The sequence below is a fragment of the Lagopus muta genome, chromosome Z (assembly GCF_023343835.1).
Source record: "Lagopus muta isolate bLagMut1 chromosome Z, bLagMut1 primary, whole genome shotgun sequence".
In the NCBI taxonomy this organism is placed as follows: Eukaryota; Metazoa; Chordata; class Aves; order Galliformes; family Phasianidae; genus Lagopus; species Lagopus muta.
Genome location: NC_064472.1, coordinates 28,221,588 through 28,241,153, shown reverse-complemented (window position 1 = coordinate 28,241,153; position 19,566 = coordinate 28,221,588). Strand labels below are relative to the sequence as shown.

The 19,566-nt window shown below is 38.1% G+C and overlaps 1 protein-coding gene across 2 annotated transcripts in view; it reads right to left on the bottom strand.

Annotated features, from left to right (window-relative positions):
* The window catches only part of RIC1 (RIC1 homolog, RAB6A GEF complex partner 1), a 48,133-nt gene extending 30,082 nt beyond the window's left edge, over positions 1-18,051 (bottom strand). For both annotated transcript variants that reach the window (XM_048930964.1, XM_048930965.1), the window contains exons 1-3: positions 17,429-18,051; positions 8,823-8,930; positions 5,093-5,169 (exon numbers count right to left, since the gene is read on the bottom strand). In XM_048930964.1, the coding sequence (XP_048786921.1) occupies positions 5,093-5,169; positions 8,823-8,930; positions 17,429-17,569 (326 nt within the window). In that variant the 5' untranslated portion in view covers positions 17,570-18,051. The remainder of the gene's footprint in view (positions 1-5,092; positions 5,170-8,822; positions 8,931-17,428) is intronic.
* Between the last annotated feature and the right edge of the window lie 1,515 nt (positions 18,052-19,566).

The window sequence follows — 19,566 nt, the reverse complement described above, 5'->3', positions numbered from 1 at the left end:
AGCACAAGAAAGAACTGGAGCTGTTTGTGGTCCGAAGGAGGCCCATAAAGATAATCCAAGGGCTGGAACACCACTTCTGTTAAGACAAGTTGAAGGAACCAGGCTTGTTCAAACTGGAAAAGAGAAAGCTCTGGAGAGACCTCATTGCGGCATTCCAATATTTAGAGGAAGTTTATAAACATGACTGAAATCAACTTTTTACATGGTTAGTGATAGGACAAGGGGGAATGTTTTAAACTAAAGGATGGAAGATTTAGATTAGATATCAGATGGAAGATTTTTTTTTTTTACTGAGAGAGTGGTGAGGTGCTGGGACAGGCTGACCAGAAAGGCTGTGGATGCCCCATCACTGGAAGTGTTTAAGGCCAGGCCGGACAAGCCTATGGGCAATATGATCTTAGTATTTGATCTACTGGCTGGCAACCCTCCCCGTGGCAGGGGGGTTGGAACTTGATGATCCTCCAAGTCCCTCCAACCCAAGCCATTCTGTGCTTCTAACTGACACACCAATCAACTGTTACTTTTAAAAGTAAAGTGGTGTCACAAGTTATTTCAGTTTCAAAGAGTTCTTAGTTGCTTCTGAACCATGTCCTGGGCTAGCAAATGCCACAATGTTTAATAAAATTTTACACCTAATCTAGTTTTAAATATACATTGTCCAATCAATGCCCAAACCAACTTTGTTGTTTTAACAAAGAAACAAATCACACACAAAATTTAGTGCAAGTTTAATCCCAAGAACAATTATTTAGTAAGTTAATTAACTGTGTATCTCAACAATTATCCATGCAGAGCTTAAAGTTCAAAACATATCTGCACACTAATCTTCAGTGTACTGAATCAGGGGAAAAAATCCCAACTGGTGAGGTAATTTATGGCACCTATAAGCAGCCTTGCTAAGGAAAGGAAAAAGTTTTGAAAAATATCAAAAATAGTAGGGCACAAATACTCTAACCAGACATGTACGCATTAATACAGTAATATGAACTGGAATATAAGCATTAGCTTGTTAATGCGCTCATGACGGTTGACATGACATTCAGACCTGATTCTAAATTTATGGCCCTTAACTCCCATGTGGGCTCCACTTGAGGATATGAGGAAATACGAGAAGAAAATATCCTCAGTATTAAATTACCACACAATGTCTTTTCAAGTCTTAACATCACTATTTTTGCTGAAATTCTGACCTGAAATAATTAACAATCCAATAGAGAAAAGTCTCTACTGTGGTGGTGTTGCACGCCTCACCCCTGTGAAACAATCTGTACAATATCTGTACAAATTCATTTGGAAATTCCTCAAAAAACATTGTCACTTATGTGACACTACTTACGTGCACTACCACTTTTAAGCAGACTACATGCAGAGATTAATCATATTTTGCCATCCTATTATCACACATTCTTTTGTTTTATTTTGTAGCACCTTTAGTAATATGGTGATAAAATTAGACTGAACTAACTGAAGCGGGACTTTGTACTTGTGTTCACTTCTGGGAAATATCACAGAATGTGGGCTAATGGCCAACACTGATCTCTTCCAAGCCAGCTATGAACTGGAGAGAGGTTTTTAAGAGCTGGAGCAGTAAAATAGTCTGAGGCAGTCTATTTTACTTTTTTTTTTTAAATGTGTTTTTAGTCAAATGGATTAAGCAGGACTCAGCATTTATTCCACAGACTAGAAAGCTCCAGCGAAGTATTAACAGAGACAAAAATATTTCTTCTTCAGAACAATTTCATCTCATAACATTCCTAAAATATTAAGACAGGCAAACAATAAAATAAAAAATAACAAATGAACAGCACTATCAAGGGACTCCAGATGAAGTACAAAAACCTTTTTTCCTTTGGAAAAAAATCAGAATTCTGAACAGAATGCTGCTATTACACTGTAAGCATTAACTTTACACTTTAAACTAATTTTGGGGCTTGCATATAAAACATGCATAACACTGAACAGTCTCTAAACCCTCACCACATCTATTCAGTATATCTGAAACCAAATAAGCCTCAAAAAGTACAACAAACTAAAATTTAAAACAGTACATTGCAACGCAGATTGAAGAACAAGCAGCTAAAGTGTTTCCCTCTCTTCCCATGCACAAACTCCTCTACAGATGTTTTTTCGCTTGTTTGTTTTTTGTTTATTTGTCTGGTTACATTTTCTTGGAACAGTTCTACTATGAGTAAATATGAACAAGCACTTCAGGATCATCTTGCTTCATCATATATAAGAAAAATTTCATGTGAAAGATAAAAAAGCAATGGGTTTTATTTTCAGCAGCTTTTTTGGTCCATTTCTTTAAATAGAGGCAAAACAATTATTTAAGGCATTTTAATTATCAACCAAACTCAATCAAACTCAAACTAGATTCAAACATAGTTTGAAACTAGTTTTGAAACAAGTATTTGTTTCAAAAATAGTAATGCCTTATACAGCGTAACTTACTGCATCTACCAATTGCCTAAAGCACAGGAATGTGAAAGAAACCCTGATGCCAAGAAAGTATCTTCTAATCTGCTTTTCTGACTCTTTTTATTTACTGACAATAAAGCATGCACATTGTATTTAAATGAGAGCTAAGGTGACAGGAGAACTTAAACACAATATTTATTAGTTTTTTTCCATCTTTATAGGAGGAAATACAATTGCAAGTTCAATTACTCATTAAACTAGAAAGTCTTGCACTAGGATTCAGGTGCAGCTGAGCAAGTCTCTGGCATGTACTGTCAGTGTATTTTCCTTTCATTTTTGTTTCCAGCAGCTAATTCTACTCAAACAAAAGGACAGTCTTCAATCTTCTTAATGTTCTGCAAAGCTCACATACTTCCACTCACAGGTAACTTAGATACGTAACTACATAAGTCAGAGCTGGACAAGTCAGAATTAACGTTTGCATGAGTGCTAAAATATCACAAGCAACTGCTTTATCGTGAACTGAAGAGAATCACTGCACAAGTATCACTGGCCAGTCGCTCCATGCTCCTGAACTTCACAACCCTGCTAATGAACAGGAAATTCTAACAACCAGTCCTTGGATTCAGAGCTACTTCAAGGTCACCACTTCCTAACACCAGCCCTTCTGTTACAACACAAGCTGAGCTACTAGAATCTCAGGGATGGCGGGCAAGGAGTTAAAGAAGGGAAAGAGATAGGTTTAGTTTCTCCATCAGGTCAGCAACCTAGCTTGCCTTAAAACACAGCTGTGTTATCACTAATCACTACGCCAGCACTCAGGAAGGAGCCAAGAATGCACTGCTACAGTGGGAGAAAATAGTAAGGTGATCCCTTCCAGGCACAATGCAAGAAGTATATGAGTCCTTACAATGATTTTTTAATTGCTTCATAGTTAACAGAACAGATTTGCTAAATTGTTCAGTCCTGCAGAAATAAAACAGAAGTATTTCAGTGAAATAGTTTCATCTTTGGCAAACAAAACCATGCCCCCATAAAGTTAAAGTTTGAGTTCTTAGTTTTTTTGTTCAGTTCGTCTGCTGGTTAATTTTGGCTTGGGTTTGGTTTGGGAGATGGATTGTTTTTCGTTTGTTTAATATCTGGTCAACACAGGAGAAACTATAAAGCAGAACTAGCGAAACTACCAACTGACAAAGCATTGCACCTGCACAGGAAAAGTAGTTCATAATAGCTTACAGAACAATCCACAGTTAATCCCAGCATACACAGTTTACACACAAACACTACTGGCTGTCTTTCTTTTGATCTAATATAACCAGTAGTAATTTTAAGAAGTTTTCAAAATTGAGATCTAAATACAGATAGACTAGTAATCCCAGTAAGTTCAGTGAGATCTTAAGTCCAGGCATTAGATTTAGGAGATTGTGAGCAACCCAACAAAAACACTGTAGCGACAAGCACCTTGTCTTTTTCATCCACAGAAAAAGCACTGTATTATCCTTTCGACTTGATAAATAAACCCTGAAGTCTTCATTCAAGAGACAACTCAGCTAACAAATACTTTCTCAAAAAACATGCACTTTTACGTTAGTCACTTTCCAATAATTATATATGAAAATTAGTCTGATATAGCTTGATAGCTATTTTCAAATCCCTCCTTAACATGGCACATACAAAGTTCCAAAATTTCTTTCACTCTTACTGCATAATTTATACACGTTTCCATACAGTTTCAGATTTTACTAGTTAAAAATATATGCCCATTAGAAGAAGAGCACGCGATCAGTTATCACTTACTTTGTTTGCATTGTGTGCAGCAATAGACATGCTAATTCCTTTATTTATTTTAACAGTTTCTTTACCAGGTTAGGCTTCTCTAATTTTTCCCCTCTCCTTTTTTTCTGATGACAATACATGATAAATCAAGACCATTTTATTATTTCTGTGAACAAACATCAACAACTACACAGTCTGCCTATGTAAACATGCAAATACACAAATACACCATTAGGGTTTTAATCTCTTCTACATAGTTTCATACCGTGTCAAAGCACACTAGAAATCAGTGAGGTAAGCCACAAATGCATCGTGTACAGTCACATTACATTTTAACAAAGGAAATGTACTACATGGTTCACAAGGGAAATAAGATGATAACGACAACACAAAACTAAAATATTTGTCCATCTTACTAAAAACAGCCCATATTATGTATAAGGTACAGGAAATTTGTTTCAAAAATATCTCAATTATTCTGAAGTTGGAGAGAAGAGAGGAATTTATAAAAATTTTAACCCTAATAATTCTTAAGAAACATGATATATTTAACTGAATTATTACTAAGAAAATATTAAAGCCTGTGAAAGATCAGGAATCCAAAAGAAGTGTCCTATATCAATTACAAAATTAGACATTATTGAGTCTGCTGTTCAGAATTTTGAGACCTCATGAATTGCCAGTAAGTGCCAGGAATCCTGCCAGTGTATAGCAAGCCAATTAGATCAGCTTCTCACCTGAACTGACTCTAAATCTAAAGAAAGATACCCTATGTAATCATCAAGGTTTAAAACACAAACAAGAAATAAAAATGTGTTTGATCATATAATCTGCCCAGGACTTGTCTGGTCACATTTTCCTACACTGTGAGGATGCAAAGAAAGTTTACAATACTTACTTGGGATACATTGGCTCATAAAGATACTTGTCTCTTGCCGGAGGGATTTCAAAAAATAAGATGTATCCATTCGCAGTCTGAAAGAGAAATACTGATAAAATGCACATCTGGATATCTAGACGCACGAGTAAAATCTATACAGATTCCTGTCATTTCTACGTCTTATACAGAGTGAGCACACCTATGCACTTTTCAGACATACTAAAAAATAGTGCTTTGAAATTCACTCTATGTAAAATCCATACCATTTCTCAAAACCCACTGAACATATCACTCCTCTGGGAGAAAACATGAAAATATGCTGTTGATGCAGGCATCCCACAGAAGTCTGTCGGACTCATACAGATCTAAATACATGAAAATAGACAGGTATGTGGAACTTAATCACCTCATTCCCAAAAGAAATGAATTGCTAACAGCACCATCTTGAGTATCGAATAGGAGAGAATTAGCTGTGCTTTCACAGAGAATTAATGCAGAAAGCAGAATGCAGCAGGCCTTCAAAGCAAGACCTCCAGATGCTTCAACACAAACATACACCAAAGAAGCCAGGCATCGCCTGTCAGTACTAGTCATCCAGGTAGTTTTGAAAAAATCTTAATTGATCCATCTTTAGATAACACAATATATTTTTAAACTCTTCCAGTCTGAAAAAAAAATCTCAAACTCAGTTATATTTTGCTATTCTGGAAGACTGATCTAAAACTACAACACTATTCAAAGAACAGACACAAATCATTTAGTTATCAGATGTTCCAATCATGAGTAGAAGCTAATACAGTGCAAGATGGGCAAATAATCAGAAAAGCTTATTGTTCAAAATTAAGAGGTATGATTTGTTCAAAGCACAAACTTAACCTTTAGGCAAACTGGCAAATGAACTTCAGTTAAACAGTATTTTCATACAAACATTTCAATATTGGCTGAATATGTACCTAAAGCATCATTACTAAAGTTAAGTAGGACTGAAATAAATGGTTTCAAGTTGCTTTGCAAGGTGGTTTCCTTTTCTGTGAACAAAGGAAAAAGTAACACCTGTTAGCTTCGTTCATCAGTTCACAGAAATCATATTTTCTGAAATGAATTTGTGCTTCAAAAAAGTCCAAAAAACGTAAGAAGAGCACAATTCTTGCACTCAAAGCAAAAACCTTTCCTATGTAAAAGTATCGAAGCCATAAAGGTGATACTGAGATGGCCCAAAAATAACTGGAAGATTTTCCATCAGCAGTAATACATTCCAGCATTATATAGGAAATAAAAAACAAAAAAAACCCCAACCCACCAAAGATGCTCATTTTTAGTATCTTTACAGTTTCTTTCCATTACATCATTAAATATTTAATCTCTAAGTTACCTTATACTGGAAGGAAAAGTAAAACAATACTGTGAAGTAATCTTTATACTGATACTGTACAAAGGGCCTAGATGAATCCCATTCAAAACACAAGTTACTATTGTTACAGGTTCATTTCTAGACAGAACCTCAAATTCTGTGAACAGCTGGCTGAAATGCAGAAAATTCAACCAGATACTTGCTGGAAATTGATCACATTTGTTTCTACATTGCTTTATAAACACCTGTGCTGCAACAAAATTTAGTGAAGTTTCATCACTGTCCTCTATTCCCTAATCATTCTCACCTCTGACAGTCAAAACAAACATTCAGTGCCTTACAAGGGATTTCACTACATGTTTTCTCATCTGTTGCAGTGTTTCATAAAGTTGTGCTTTAGTTTTGGGAATAGACCCTGAAAAACAACTTGTACTGGAGGACTGCCCAAATCAGACAGAAGTCTAAAATGCCAATATTTTTCTCTGCATTGAACTGTACTGATGCAAGTTCATTTATTGGCTAGGTTCAGTTGTCATGGTAGTACATATTAATCTAAGCTCAGCAATACTAGAAAAAAAAATTATTAGCACAGTAATATAAGAAAAGAACCTGCAAAATACTAGGGGGTAAAAAAAAAGAAGCAAGAACAAACTCTACCAAAAATGAACAGTGAACAGCAATGGTGAATATGATAGTCCAAAGCAGGATAGTAGTTTACAAATGTACCAACAGTTTAACACAAGAAGATAGTAGTAGTATGAATGCTAGAATTTCCAGAGAACAACAAGTGTGAGAAGTGCATAAGGTGGTTTAAGCCTACCAGAGATATTATAAAGCCTTACGTGCCAGATCTAAATTTGCTTTCAGTGCTAACAGTAGTTACCCCACACAGATGCTACAAATTGATTCCCCCCTCCCTGTTTGGCCATCTTAAATTTTACTTTGTGAAACCTAAGTTTGCAATATGTGCATATACAATCTGACATTATCCCCAAAATTGAACACTATGCATTTAACTGCAAAAAAAACTTGAAAGTCCAGTAACCAAATAGAAAAAAATAAAAATAGCCTCAACTTTTGTTGAACCATAAGGTCTTGAGTAAATGGATCTCAACATCATAGAAATAACAGACAAATTAATTCAATATAACAAACTACATCGCTTATGAATTCCTACATTGTAACATGCTTAAGTAGTTTACTTGTGATTATATTCTGAGTTATAAAATTGAAGAATTATTAGTTCATGATAAATTTTACATTTTAAATTTTAAAATGTAAAAAATTTTAAATTTTTTGCTACTGTAGATAAATACAATCATTTATAACCTGAAAATATAACCTGATGCAAACAGAAATATTAGAGTAGCATATTACTGCATTGATTTCAATTGATCTTTTTAAATGGTTTAAACATTGTACGGTAACTTATCAAGAAAAGAATATCCCAGTATTACATACAAAAATGGGATCTTAGGAATTTTATTAGAGGCAAGAACAATTTTATCAACCATCTAGTATTTTCCACTATGACAGAATGTCTGATAGGTTTAAAAGATGCTACAAGGACCACTTTAAGTATAGAAGATGGTTTATATTAGGAGGTGAAATCACCATACCAAACAAGACAAATTACTACACAATTTGAGATTCCATATTCCCAACTTCTGATGAGTAATTTTAATGACTTCAATCTTTTGCAGTTTTTCACAAGGAAATCCAATAAACTTGACTTTAAAAGCTATGAAAAAATATACAACTAATTTTAAACCAGTTTGTAATATAAGACCTGGCCCAAAGCTGCAAGAATCACATACTGTATTCCGAATCACTGTATTACTGCATCACATACTGACATTCAAAATGTCTGCTTTTACTGTGTCTTACACCTCCATCTTTTTTCTAAATATTGGAGCTCAAACACTCCAGTGAACTGCTGTGAGCATAGCACCAGCTATGAAACACCACTAAATACATTTTTCCCCACATGAAAAACATGAGTTCAACTTTTCATCCATTTAAGACTCACCTTTCTGAAAAATCCATAAATACTATTTATAGAGCCAGACATGCTTATGTTGCCTAACTCCTTAATTATTTCCTTCACTCACATCTTTATTCTTCAGATCACAAAAATATTGAGGTACTGCACAACCTCTAGCAAATACATCTAAACATTTTAATAACGAACTATAACTCATTCTTCAGAGAAAAAAAGCACTAGAACTACTAAAGAAAGTTTCCAGTATCCCCCTTGTTACCACTATCCCTTACTACTCATGCAAGATAAATAATTAGTTGTGTATATAAATTCCAGATTTCTGCAAGGAAATTGGTAATACAAAACTCTTCTTACAAATGATTTAACCACAATAAGAATATAAAAACTCTACTTACTGAAACAGCTATCATGGAGCCGTCAGGCCGCCATTCTGCTTGCTTATAAGGTCCAAACTGAGAAGCTGCTTTTGATAGTTCCTTGTAGCTCACAATTAATACACTGGGCTGAAGGAAAAAAAAGGAACACAATAATAATTACATTGTTTGTCTAGAAGAACTGGGAATGTAAAAAATTACATTTCCTTACAACATGTTTCTCTCAAAAAGAAAAGTTAAAAAATGAGTATTTGACAATGCATGATACAATGGGGCTTTTAAAAGAAACTTAAACTGAAGCCATACCACATTAATGTTCTTCATCTCACTTTCAAATAAAAGACAATAATATAGGTTGGTTCGTTTAGGGATCAGTATATTAGTTTAAGGACCAATACATTAGTTTAGCAAAAGGAATCAATCAGTGCTAATTCTAAAACTTTTAATTTCAACTTTACTTGGTGTCAACAGCCTTGTTTTCTTCTAATTCTGCTTCATATGAAGCACTGGAGTCATAACAGACTACTTATCTTTGCATTTCACAAGGTGCAAGGAAGCCTTCCTCAGATTTTCACATATATTCTTTTGGAAGTTGCTCATGATGGCATGAAACGGAAATTTGCCAAACTGGGGAAAAACAGCTAAAGGTCAACCAAAAGGTCACTGGAACAGGCTGCCCAGGGAGGTGGTGGAGTCTCCTTCTCTGGAGATGTTCAAGACCTGCCTGGATGCCGACCTGTGCGACCTGCTGTAGGGAACCTGCTTTGGCAGAGGGGTTGGGCTCAATGATCTCTGGAGGTCCCTTCCAACCCCTACAACTCTGTGATTCTGTGAAAAGTTTAAGTAATTAAGTCAATGGTGGAAAAATGGGTATAAAGTGGGCATAGGACCACCCTAAATGCAAGCACACATGCCCAGAGGGACAGTAGCTTATACTAATGAGTTCTTGAAAAAGAATATGCATGCCTTCATGGTTTTTACGTAGAACCTGAACTCTGAGAGAATGTTCCTGTTTGTCAAGTCTTCTGGTACCATGAGGAATAAAGGAATGCTGCTTTCTAACACCACACTGCAGTTAAAGACTTTTCTTCCTGGATTTCAGATGAAAGTGAGCAAGCAAAAAAAGTTATTTCCGAGAACAGAAGACAAGGGACTGAAATCAAAATGAGAAAAGAAAAAAAATGAAACACTTCTAATAGGCTCGTATAATGAAATGGACTGTCAAATTAGCCAGGATGAAAAATTCTTCATAAAAGATTTGGTGCCGTCTACTCATACTGTTTCTGCTAAACAGATGGACCACTGTACTAAATAGATGATACCCAGAAAATTATTTTCACATCTCTTCAAGAAAAGGTCACAAGAAACGATGCAGACAAACAACTTCTGTAGTTTGTTGAATTGATTTTGCATATGAAGGGAAGTGCCCATTTCTACCTTTACTCCTGGGTACCAGATCATGACTTCCAGTGTCATGAGGCTCAGACAAAGCTACCAAAAGCACAGTCTTCACTCCTTTTCTTGAAAACAGTTTAGAGCTGACATAAAATCCTAATGAAAGACTACCTCTTTTTGCTTCCAGGCTTAGAAACAGTCTTCCTCTCTAAACATACTTAAGACCTGTTTTCACTTTTCTCATTCTTGGACTAATAGTAGCTTTCAGCTTAGACAGGTATTCCCTTGTTTGCTGCCCTCCACCACTGGGAAAGAAGACAGAGAAATACGTGCACATACATTCGTTTGAGCACGACCATGCTCAGTTCTTAAGAAAAGAAGAACTGAAGATTTCCTGTGAAACTAGTAATGATTCTTTCACACAAACTGCAACTTAAAGCTAGCAGAAGCTTCCCTGAATAGATGAGAAGCCATTTCTCAATTGCAAAGAAAGTCTAGCATTTTAGTACAGTATATTTTGCTCTCAGTAAAGAATAGTCAAGCAAAAGCAGAATCCAGAAGTCAGCACTTGCTTTTGAATTGAACAGTGAGGGAGGATGCTCAAAAGATACAAAAATAGATAAAACGGAAAAAGTGAGGGGAATCATTAAAAAATGCACAGTAATATCATCCACCAAAGATTAAGTTAATTCTCTAGCGTTCCTGTAATAAAAAAGAGATAAATAAAATACAACTTCCTGTTCCCACAGTTAAATATACCACATCTCCTTCCTTTCTTGTCCACCACTCAGTTACTTTGCCTATCTCACAAGAACCCTTTCCACAGGTCTCAAACTCTGAATCTTCTGTGCTTGATACTTTCTAACATTAAAAAAAAGTTTTTTAATTAAAAAAGAAATGAAACATTTTGGATGACTAGTACTGAAATAGAAAAACTGCACTACCTATAAAACCCTTACTGTATAAAGCCAGCTTCACAGACAAAGACATTCAATTCAACTACCTGCTTTAAAACTGACTTCAATTTCATTACTAGTTGTAACATTGTTTAGTAAGAGCTCCCTTGGACTTTTAACTGAGAAAGATGGACACCACAAACACTCAGTGAAAGTTATTTGAAATCAATAGTTTTATTTATCTTTAACAAAGAGTTTTACCATCTTTCCCACTTCCTTTCTTTTTGCAAACAACCTCATAACATTGGATCATATGAATTAATTTTTAATGAAGAGGTCTATCAAAATATACTGGCCGTACATAAAAATCTCTCAGCAAACTAGACATGAGACATTATAGGTTTACTTCTCCAAACACAGGCATTCCACCATGTGAAGTGAATACACACTGAACAGACTCTTGTGAACTGGCCACCTTTAAATAGCACAAGTCATACAGACTTGAACAGCAACTCTCAGAGGAGCAAGTACCTGCTTTTATTGAGGTGTTCAAAGGCTTCAAAATAATATGATACATTAGCCAACTGGAGAGAGGTAGAGTCACTGGTTGTTTGACAGAATGTAATGTAATGAAAGCATAAGTTTTCCTTAATTTGGATACTGTGGTTTGACTGCTGTGGGTTAGCGGCAAACCACGCGTAAAGCACATTCAACACGTTAAATAGGCCAGCAAATACAACATAAAACTACTGGACTAAGCTTGAGAATTAAAAACCTAACAGCATGCGTAGATTCAAATACTGAAACCTGTTAACGATCCTTCATCTTCAGTTGCTCTCTCACTGAGAACTGACTTGAACAAAGGCAGAAAGAACAAAACAGGAACACTGCCATTTATAGGCACCCAAAAAATTAACAAAAGTGCAAAGTAACACTCTCTGAGGATTGCAGACGTTCCAGTAAGGCGCCAGCAGAGTCACGATTTTTACACAGAGCAATGAATTAGGTAGGACAGCTGAGTTAAATGCCAATAGCAACACTGTATCCTAAGCAAGGGTAACAACTTCACTGTCAAGCATTTATGCTCGAATGCTTGCCTACAACAAGAAGTTAAAGGAACTCTTTAAAATAGTGATGAAGTTGCATAGAAAGAGATCATTTCTGCCCAAATGCCTAAAGGCTTTGCAGAGTTCCGGATATTTTACTTATCCTACACACAACCAAGAAGTTCAGCTGTGATCCACATCTTTTTGCTCTCTGGCCACAGTTAACTGTTGAAACTCTTACATTCCCCTCCTCTAACATCTTACTATCTTAGACATAAAAATTTTACATCACTCAGAATTAGGAGGCCATTACTTTCAGAAACACAAATGTTTGTTTTGTCTCAAAATAAAATTTTCAATTCTGTATTAGGACATAGGCACAAGATGAAAACCAAATGAACTATTCTGATGTGCTTAAAATTTAAGTGGCAGGCTGAAAGAAACAGAACGAAGGGCTGGTGACACTGAGCAGTGTATGCTGTCAGACAGCTTGCACTCCGCTTTGAAGGTTGAATCTTAGCAGGTTTATTAAGTAATAAATGCTTAAATAGAGGGGGGAGAAAGAGATGTAAACACAGACCGTGAAAAGCTATTTTGTAAGTAATGTAAGTATAAGATGGTTGCAGAAGGATCTCAAAGTTATGTTGATTATCACAATATCGTTCTTAAAAAAGAAAGTTTAAAATCAGCAGCGTATCCGTCCAAGAAATAATGCAACATGAACAACTCCAAATACTTTCTTTCTACTTCACAGAAGCTGCTGTGGAAGTAGAAAAACCAAAGTGCTGCGGAACTGCCTAGCTGCTGGCAATCACTGCCTCTCCCAGGCAGAAGTTTTCAGTCAGTCTACTGCTCAAAAACACTGCCAGTAAAAAAGGCTGTGCTCTTTGCTGTTTCCCAGTCCCCTGAATTATCAAGTGCTTGAATTTCAACTATGAAAAAACGGGTCTCTGGGATGAAAAGCAAGTTTACAAAACCTCTAACATAATACCCGATCATACGTAGACAAACAATTTTACGTGCAACTGCTTGGAAACTCAGAGCTCGAAACAAAGATGCTATTCTCTTCAGGTAAATAATTTTGCAATGATTTGAAGGGTCATCTATTTGATATTAATAGAGGACAAACCAAAAAGGCATGCTAATATTAACATGAGAACTTTACATTTCATATGACAAGTTCATCAGTCCCAAAGGTATTTCTGTTTATTTATTTATTTATTTATTTTAATTTAACGTAAGTAATAAATAACCTTATAATGGAAACAACGAACAGCTGTCACTCAATAAAATGCAAAAAGAAATGGCCTTTTCAGAGCAGTCCCCAGTAGGTATCTCTGAGAAGTCAGAATCCCAGAGAATAAACTACTAGGAAAAAAAAAAAAAAAAAAAAAAAAAAAAAAGAAACAAAAGAAAAAAGAAAAAACAACCGAAAAAACCCCACAAACCATAAGAGAAGAAGCAAGATATTCAGCTTGCATTGATGCCATTTGTGCCACATTGTTTACAATGTGTAACCACAGGTCATTATCAACATATCTGACCTCCATATTCCAACAAAATTTCAAATAAAAATGCAAGAGAGATTGTATCTAATCCTACCTAGAAAAAGAAGCATACTACAGTACTCAGCAAGCTATTCTCCTTAGAGTTCTGAGATAATATATCACTCTGAAAGCCTAATCCTAGAAGCACAGTGGAAACAATCAGTTGTTTTTTTTCTTTTAACAGTCACCTATAATAATTAAAAAAAATAATACAGTAACAATGGCATTTTACACACACACATCTTTTCACACATCACAGTTCCTATAAGCACTGGCATCACAAGCAACTCCTTCTACAGCATGCCAAAACTCCAGGTTACAAAGATCACTTCTCTAAGAGAAGCACAGTTCCCTGTTGTGTCCCAATTTGCTTAAAGAATGTATCATGCTCAATTCTAACAGAGAACCAATTAGAGACTGAAAAGTGCATGAAGAATGTCTTAGAAGAATATAGAGAAAGTTAGCATTTAGAATAGAGATAGATTACTCAGCAATCTAGGATTCTGACATGCATGCTATCCCATAAGCTTGCAGTTCAGTGACCTTATTCAACATCAGAATATCACAAAAAGTTTAAAAACATGGGTAGACATAAACTGTAAGTTGGTAAACATCTAGGCAATTATAGTATCTTCCCCAACATGAATAGACTCCAGAGAGCTTGTTGGACTGGTAAAGAAAGGCAGAGTCATACCAGACAGTATGACAACATGCAAAGGTTTTCATTAAATATTTAAGACTGGTATTTATTTCTGTCATTGCCATCAGTCTGTTAAGATCAAAGAAAGGAAACACAAGACTATATTTATATGTGCAACTACGTCACCAGACTCTATTCTTGTTTTACTCTTCAATGTTTGCAGCAGAAAAATCCATGCCTTTGTCACATATTCTCCACCTGCACACATCTTCACTCAATATCTGGAGAATAACTGAATTTGCTAAACTGCCTTGAGTTCTTGTTTTATGAGATAACCAAACTGATCTAAAATAAAAAGTTACTCAAAGGAGTAACACTCTCAATGAGCTAAGAACAATGCTCCTCTCGTCCCTCCATGAGCAGGGAAAAGCAAGCTTCCACTTGTTGAAGTTGCCTGGCCCCATAAATCCAATAGTAGCCACAAAAATACAAGTCCAAGCAGTGAAGATGACAACTCTTCAAATTGCACAGCAGCCTCAGGAAAGCACACCTTCAGTTCCCTGGTTAATAAATTACCTCTTTTTAGTACTTCAGACAGTTTCTTTCAAGAACTGAAGTTTCGTGTTTTAAACATCCAAACACCTAAACATTAGCAGAATAGTCAAACAAGCTTTCCAATGCTGTCAATGAAAACAGGTTCACTGGCTTTCAATGACAGTGAATGTACTGTGGCCATAAATTTCTTATTAAATATTCAAGAAAAACGCTTTTTTTTTTTTTTTTTTTTTTAAAAAAAAAAACTTTTAATAAAAATTAAAAGAAAGAATTAAAAGAAATAAACTATCCTTTTAGTTTATCTTTACATTCCTTAATTTCTATTTTGTGTATGTTTTATAACATACAAATAAGTACAGTAACACACACATACAATTTATAAACAAATATACATACATGGGGTGAGCGCGCTCAGCAAGTAATGAAATAAGTTCATCACTTATTAGTGGTCTTTGTATCTACAATCTAAACTCTCTCTACAAGACAAGTTAAGCAGGCCTAGGAATTTTTTTACTCAAAGGCATCAAGATAATTTGACACATTTTTACCCATGTCATTTAACTCATTTTCTAACCTTAATATCTATATGGTTTCCAACCCCAGAACCAATCCACACTTTCAGAGAGATTTTCCCTATTGTTAGGTCCTAATACACAGTAGATAAAAAGGACCTTTAAACATTACCACTACACTTGAAAAAAACACATCACTCAATGTAAGTTCACAAGCCTGGAAGTATTTAAGAGGGCCTCTTGTTCTTGAAAACCTCAGAACAGTTTCACCAGCTTCATCACCTCATTCTCACACAAAGCCTTCCATATATATTTGAGATAGTGTTAAGCTTTAACAAGTACATCAGCCCGAAGGCTTTTCCACTCCATAAAACTGAATTAGTTCAATCTGACTAAAAAGTAGCTTTGTTCTAAAGAAGATACTTCTGCCTAATGATAACATTTTCTAGAATGCTAAAATTTTAGCTTATTTCAGAACAGTTAAACATACGACTTCTTCCTTAAAAAACAAAAACAAAAACCACTTGCAATAAATATGCTTCACAATGCAATGAAGCCTCATAAAAAAATGCTCAACATTCATCTCTGTCTTACAGGTGACAATGTAATTTTTTTGTAGTCTAAAATCAAGTCTGGCAAAATGAGCTTCAAAATAAACCATTACATACTGGAACTTAATGCACTGATAAATTTTTCATGTTCTGTAAGTTTGCTCAAACTTCCCTGCAACAAGTACATTCCTCTACCCTTCCATCTTTCTTTCTGTCAGCTACACACTGTTCAGCATTCCAACACAAGTCCAAACTTGTCAGGTAACGAACACAGGTAATTTACGCAGCCCCTGTGAACAGACCGTAAAATAAACTGCCTTCTGGACAATAGGATATAACTTGTGAAGCATTCTACAAACCTGTTCTCATTTACCTATGTTCCCAGAAAAGGCCACCAATTATGTTTTGTTGACAGCTATAGCTAGAGATTTAACAACCAGCAAAAGCTAGCAGACTGCATACTTCTTCTACACTACACAGCGCAAATCAAAGGGACCACAGTCCACATGATGAAGTTCACATGGCACAGGTACTGGGTTGATACTCCCTGATGCAATACATATGAAAGTTAAAATACAGCATGGGCACCCTGCCCAGGAACTAATTAATAGATAGGCAGAGCACAACACGGAGTGATGAAATCTCAGCATAACTTCAAGCAAGATTTTAAGACTATGACTTGTTGTTTGACGTGGCTCTAAAACAGCTTTCTAAAATTGGATTTTTACTTTTCTCTGAAATCTGAGATGAACTCAGAAAATTACCTGGAATCAGACATACTTATGGACAGGCAGAGATCTTACTTAGGCAGAATTTTAAAATATCCAGCATCAAAATTTAAAGTCAATATCACAACTGCTTTGTAATGCTGCACCAAATCAAACTGGCATGCAGCATTTTTTGTTAACAATATTATCAAAGCTAATTTAAAGCGAAGTATTTAATACCAATCATGTGCAGTTTCAAACAACACTGCTAAAGCAGCAACTTCCAACTAAAAGCCATTGCAATTCCTGTTCTCAGGGTCACAGAACAGTTAAACTCTCATCAAGCAAAGTTTGTGGAGTTCTGGATTACATAAATAGTTGTCACAGACAGTTTTGCTTTGTGAAAAAAACCCACATCCTTCGTTGCTGGTTTTCTTAATGCTTACAGGCTCTTTTATATAGAACATGTCACATATGCACACAAAAGACACGAAGGACTGTTTGCAGTAACAGTCCCACAAGCAGCCTCTATGTCACACCTGTGAGCCAAAATAAAAAATGAGAAACAAAAGAAAGTTGGTTCCGAGTCTCATCTCGGGGAATATGCGAAGCAGTCCAAGCAGACAGATCTCGTGTTTTCCTGACACTGCTCTGCCAGCAGCAAACAAACAAGCTGCACAGGAGCGACTCACAAGTAGCTCAAGGCTTCGCGAGCTCCGATCCCAATCGCCACGGCCCCTCTGGAGCAGGACGGATCGCACACAGCCGGGACACTCACCCTACAGTACCAGATGCTGAGCTGCGAGGACGACAGCACTACGAAGAAGGCCCTCCGGGGGTCCGTCTGGATGTGCAGAGGCGGCTCCAGACGCTCCAGCGGGCACAGCAGCCGCTTCGGCCAGCCGCTGAGGAAGTACATGGCTGCGGCTTCCCGGCCGCCCGCTCGCTGGGCCTAGGCGGGGAGCGCTCCCCGCCCGCGCGACGGCCTCGGGACCAGGGGCTCGGAGCGCCGCAGGGCCCGGGGCCGCCAGCGCATAATCCCCACCGCCGCCCAGGAGAAGGGCAGCCGAGGGCTCCCAGCCGACCTCGAGCCGGCGTCGCTGCCGCGCGGAGGCGGTGGGAACGGGATCGGCGCCGCGGCGGAGGCGGAGAGCGCGAGGAGGGGACGTGCGTCCGGCGGGCTGCGGCCTGAGAGAGGCAAGCGGTCACAGCTGAGCGCGCGCCGGCGGCAGCCGCGGCGGCTCCTCCCTCCCGCGAGTGCCTCTCCCGCCCGCTCTGGGTGTCGCTGTGGTGGCCGCCGCTCGGGCCTCCGCCGCCATCTCCCCGCCCCCGCTCCGGTCCCACCACCACGGCCCCGAGCGCAACGGCGGCCCCGCGGCGGAGGAAGGGGGAAGAGGCGGGGGCGGGGCCGGCCGCGGAGGCCCCCATTGGCCGCGGCCACGGGGCCGCGCGGAAATGACGTCAGAGGCGGAGGCGGCTCCGCCCCCACAGCTCCGGGGGCGCCGTGTCGAGGCTCCCCGCCGTAGGTGCGGGAGGGTGTGTGCCGGGTGAAGGGGGTGGGGCGGGCGTTGTACGCATGCGCGGCGGTGCGTGGCGCTCTTCCCCGGATGCGTGGTGGACAACGCATGCGCGTGTGACGGGTGTCAGCGGCAGGGCCACAGGGGGTGGCGGGGGGTTGTGTTGGAGGTGGGGCTTAAGCAGGGGCTCTTCGCCAGAGGGCGGTGGGCATAGGGCGTGCTTTCCAGTGGTCGCGTGGCAGAACTGCCGGAGTTGAAGGAGTGTTTGGACAGTGCTCTCAGACGTAGGGTTTGAATTTCGAGTATTCCGTATGGAGCCAGAAGCTGGACTCCATCGTTGGGTGTCCTCTCCAGTTCGGGTTTTCCTATGATGCTGTGAACCATCAGACCCAAAAACGGTGCCTTAGTTTCATCTTCCTTACCTGCCACGTGGAGACACGGCTGCATACTTGAACTGTAGTCCTTTGCAGCCTGGCTGTGTGTCGGGATGCTGTCCCACTAGAGATTTCACTCAAAATGGGCCTCTTTGCAACAAGCCTGCCATACAGGAAATGAATAGATTTACTGGCAGCAAAGCACCAGAGAAGGCTTTTTTATCTTGATTAAGAGATCTGGGTGAATTACTAGTACAGATAGTGGCATTGAAGCTCTTTTGGAGACAAGGAATGCAGGTGCAAGAAGAATCACACTTGCAGTGTGTGCAACAGTGTGGTTTTGGCACCAAGTTTCTGTCAGATGCTAGTACTAGCATTTCTTCCATCAAGCGATGAACGATGAATAAAAAGAATCCATTCATCCCAAAAAACCCTAAACTTTTTAGGCTATTTTTCCCCCCAATGCCTATTCTCTAGACTTGTTTCCAAAATTGTTGAAGTGCTTTTTTCACAGACAAAGGAGAGATGAGAAGCATTTGGTGAGAAGGGAAAATTGTCTAAGCCTCAGGTACACTGTTGGATGTAGTGAGTGAGGCTGATCTCTTGAGGGCAGGGGATGGAAAAGGTAAAAGAATTTTCAGTATGTGTCTGTACCATTCCAAGGCCAGCACATGAGTTGAAAAGACACGGCTTCAAATATTTTAAACTCAGGGAAACTTAATAAATAGTTTTCTCTGTCCTTGTTGTTACAGGAATTCCTTTGAACTGTGGTGTCTGCAGAAAAATCAAGTTGTATGCGTATTACCTAGTTCCATTCAAAGAACGTGGCCTCTTCCCACAGTTAAAGTCTGTTCTATCCTAACACCTCTTCTGGTAATAAACATGTTTTGTTCCTATACAAGTACCATATTTCAGCTGAAATCAGTTTTATGTTCTAAAACATAGAAATATATCTTGAAAATATACCTATATGTATGGCAGCAGAACATCAAGATATTTTTACCTTAGTTTTCTGAACGTGCATC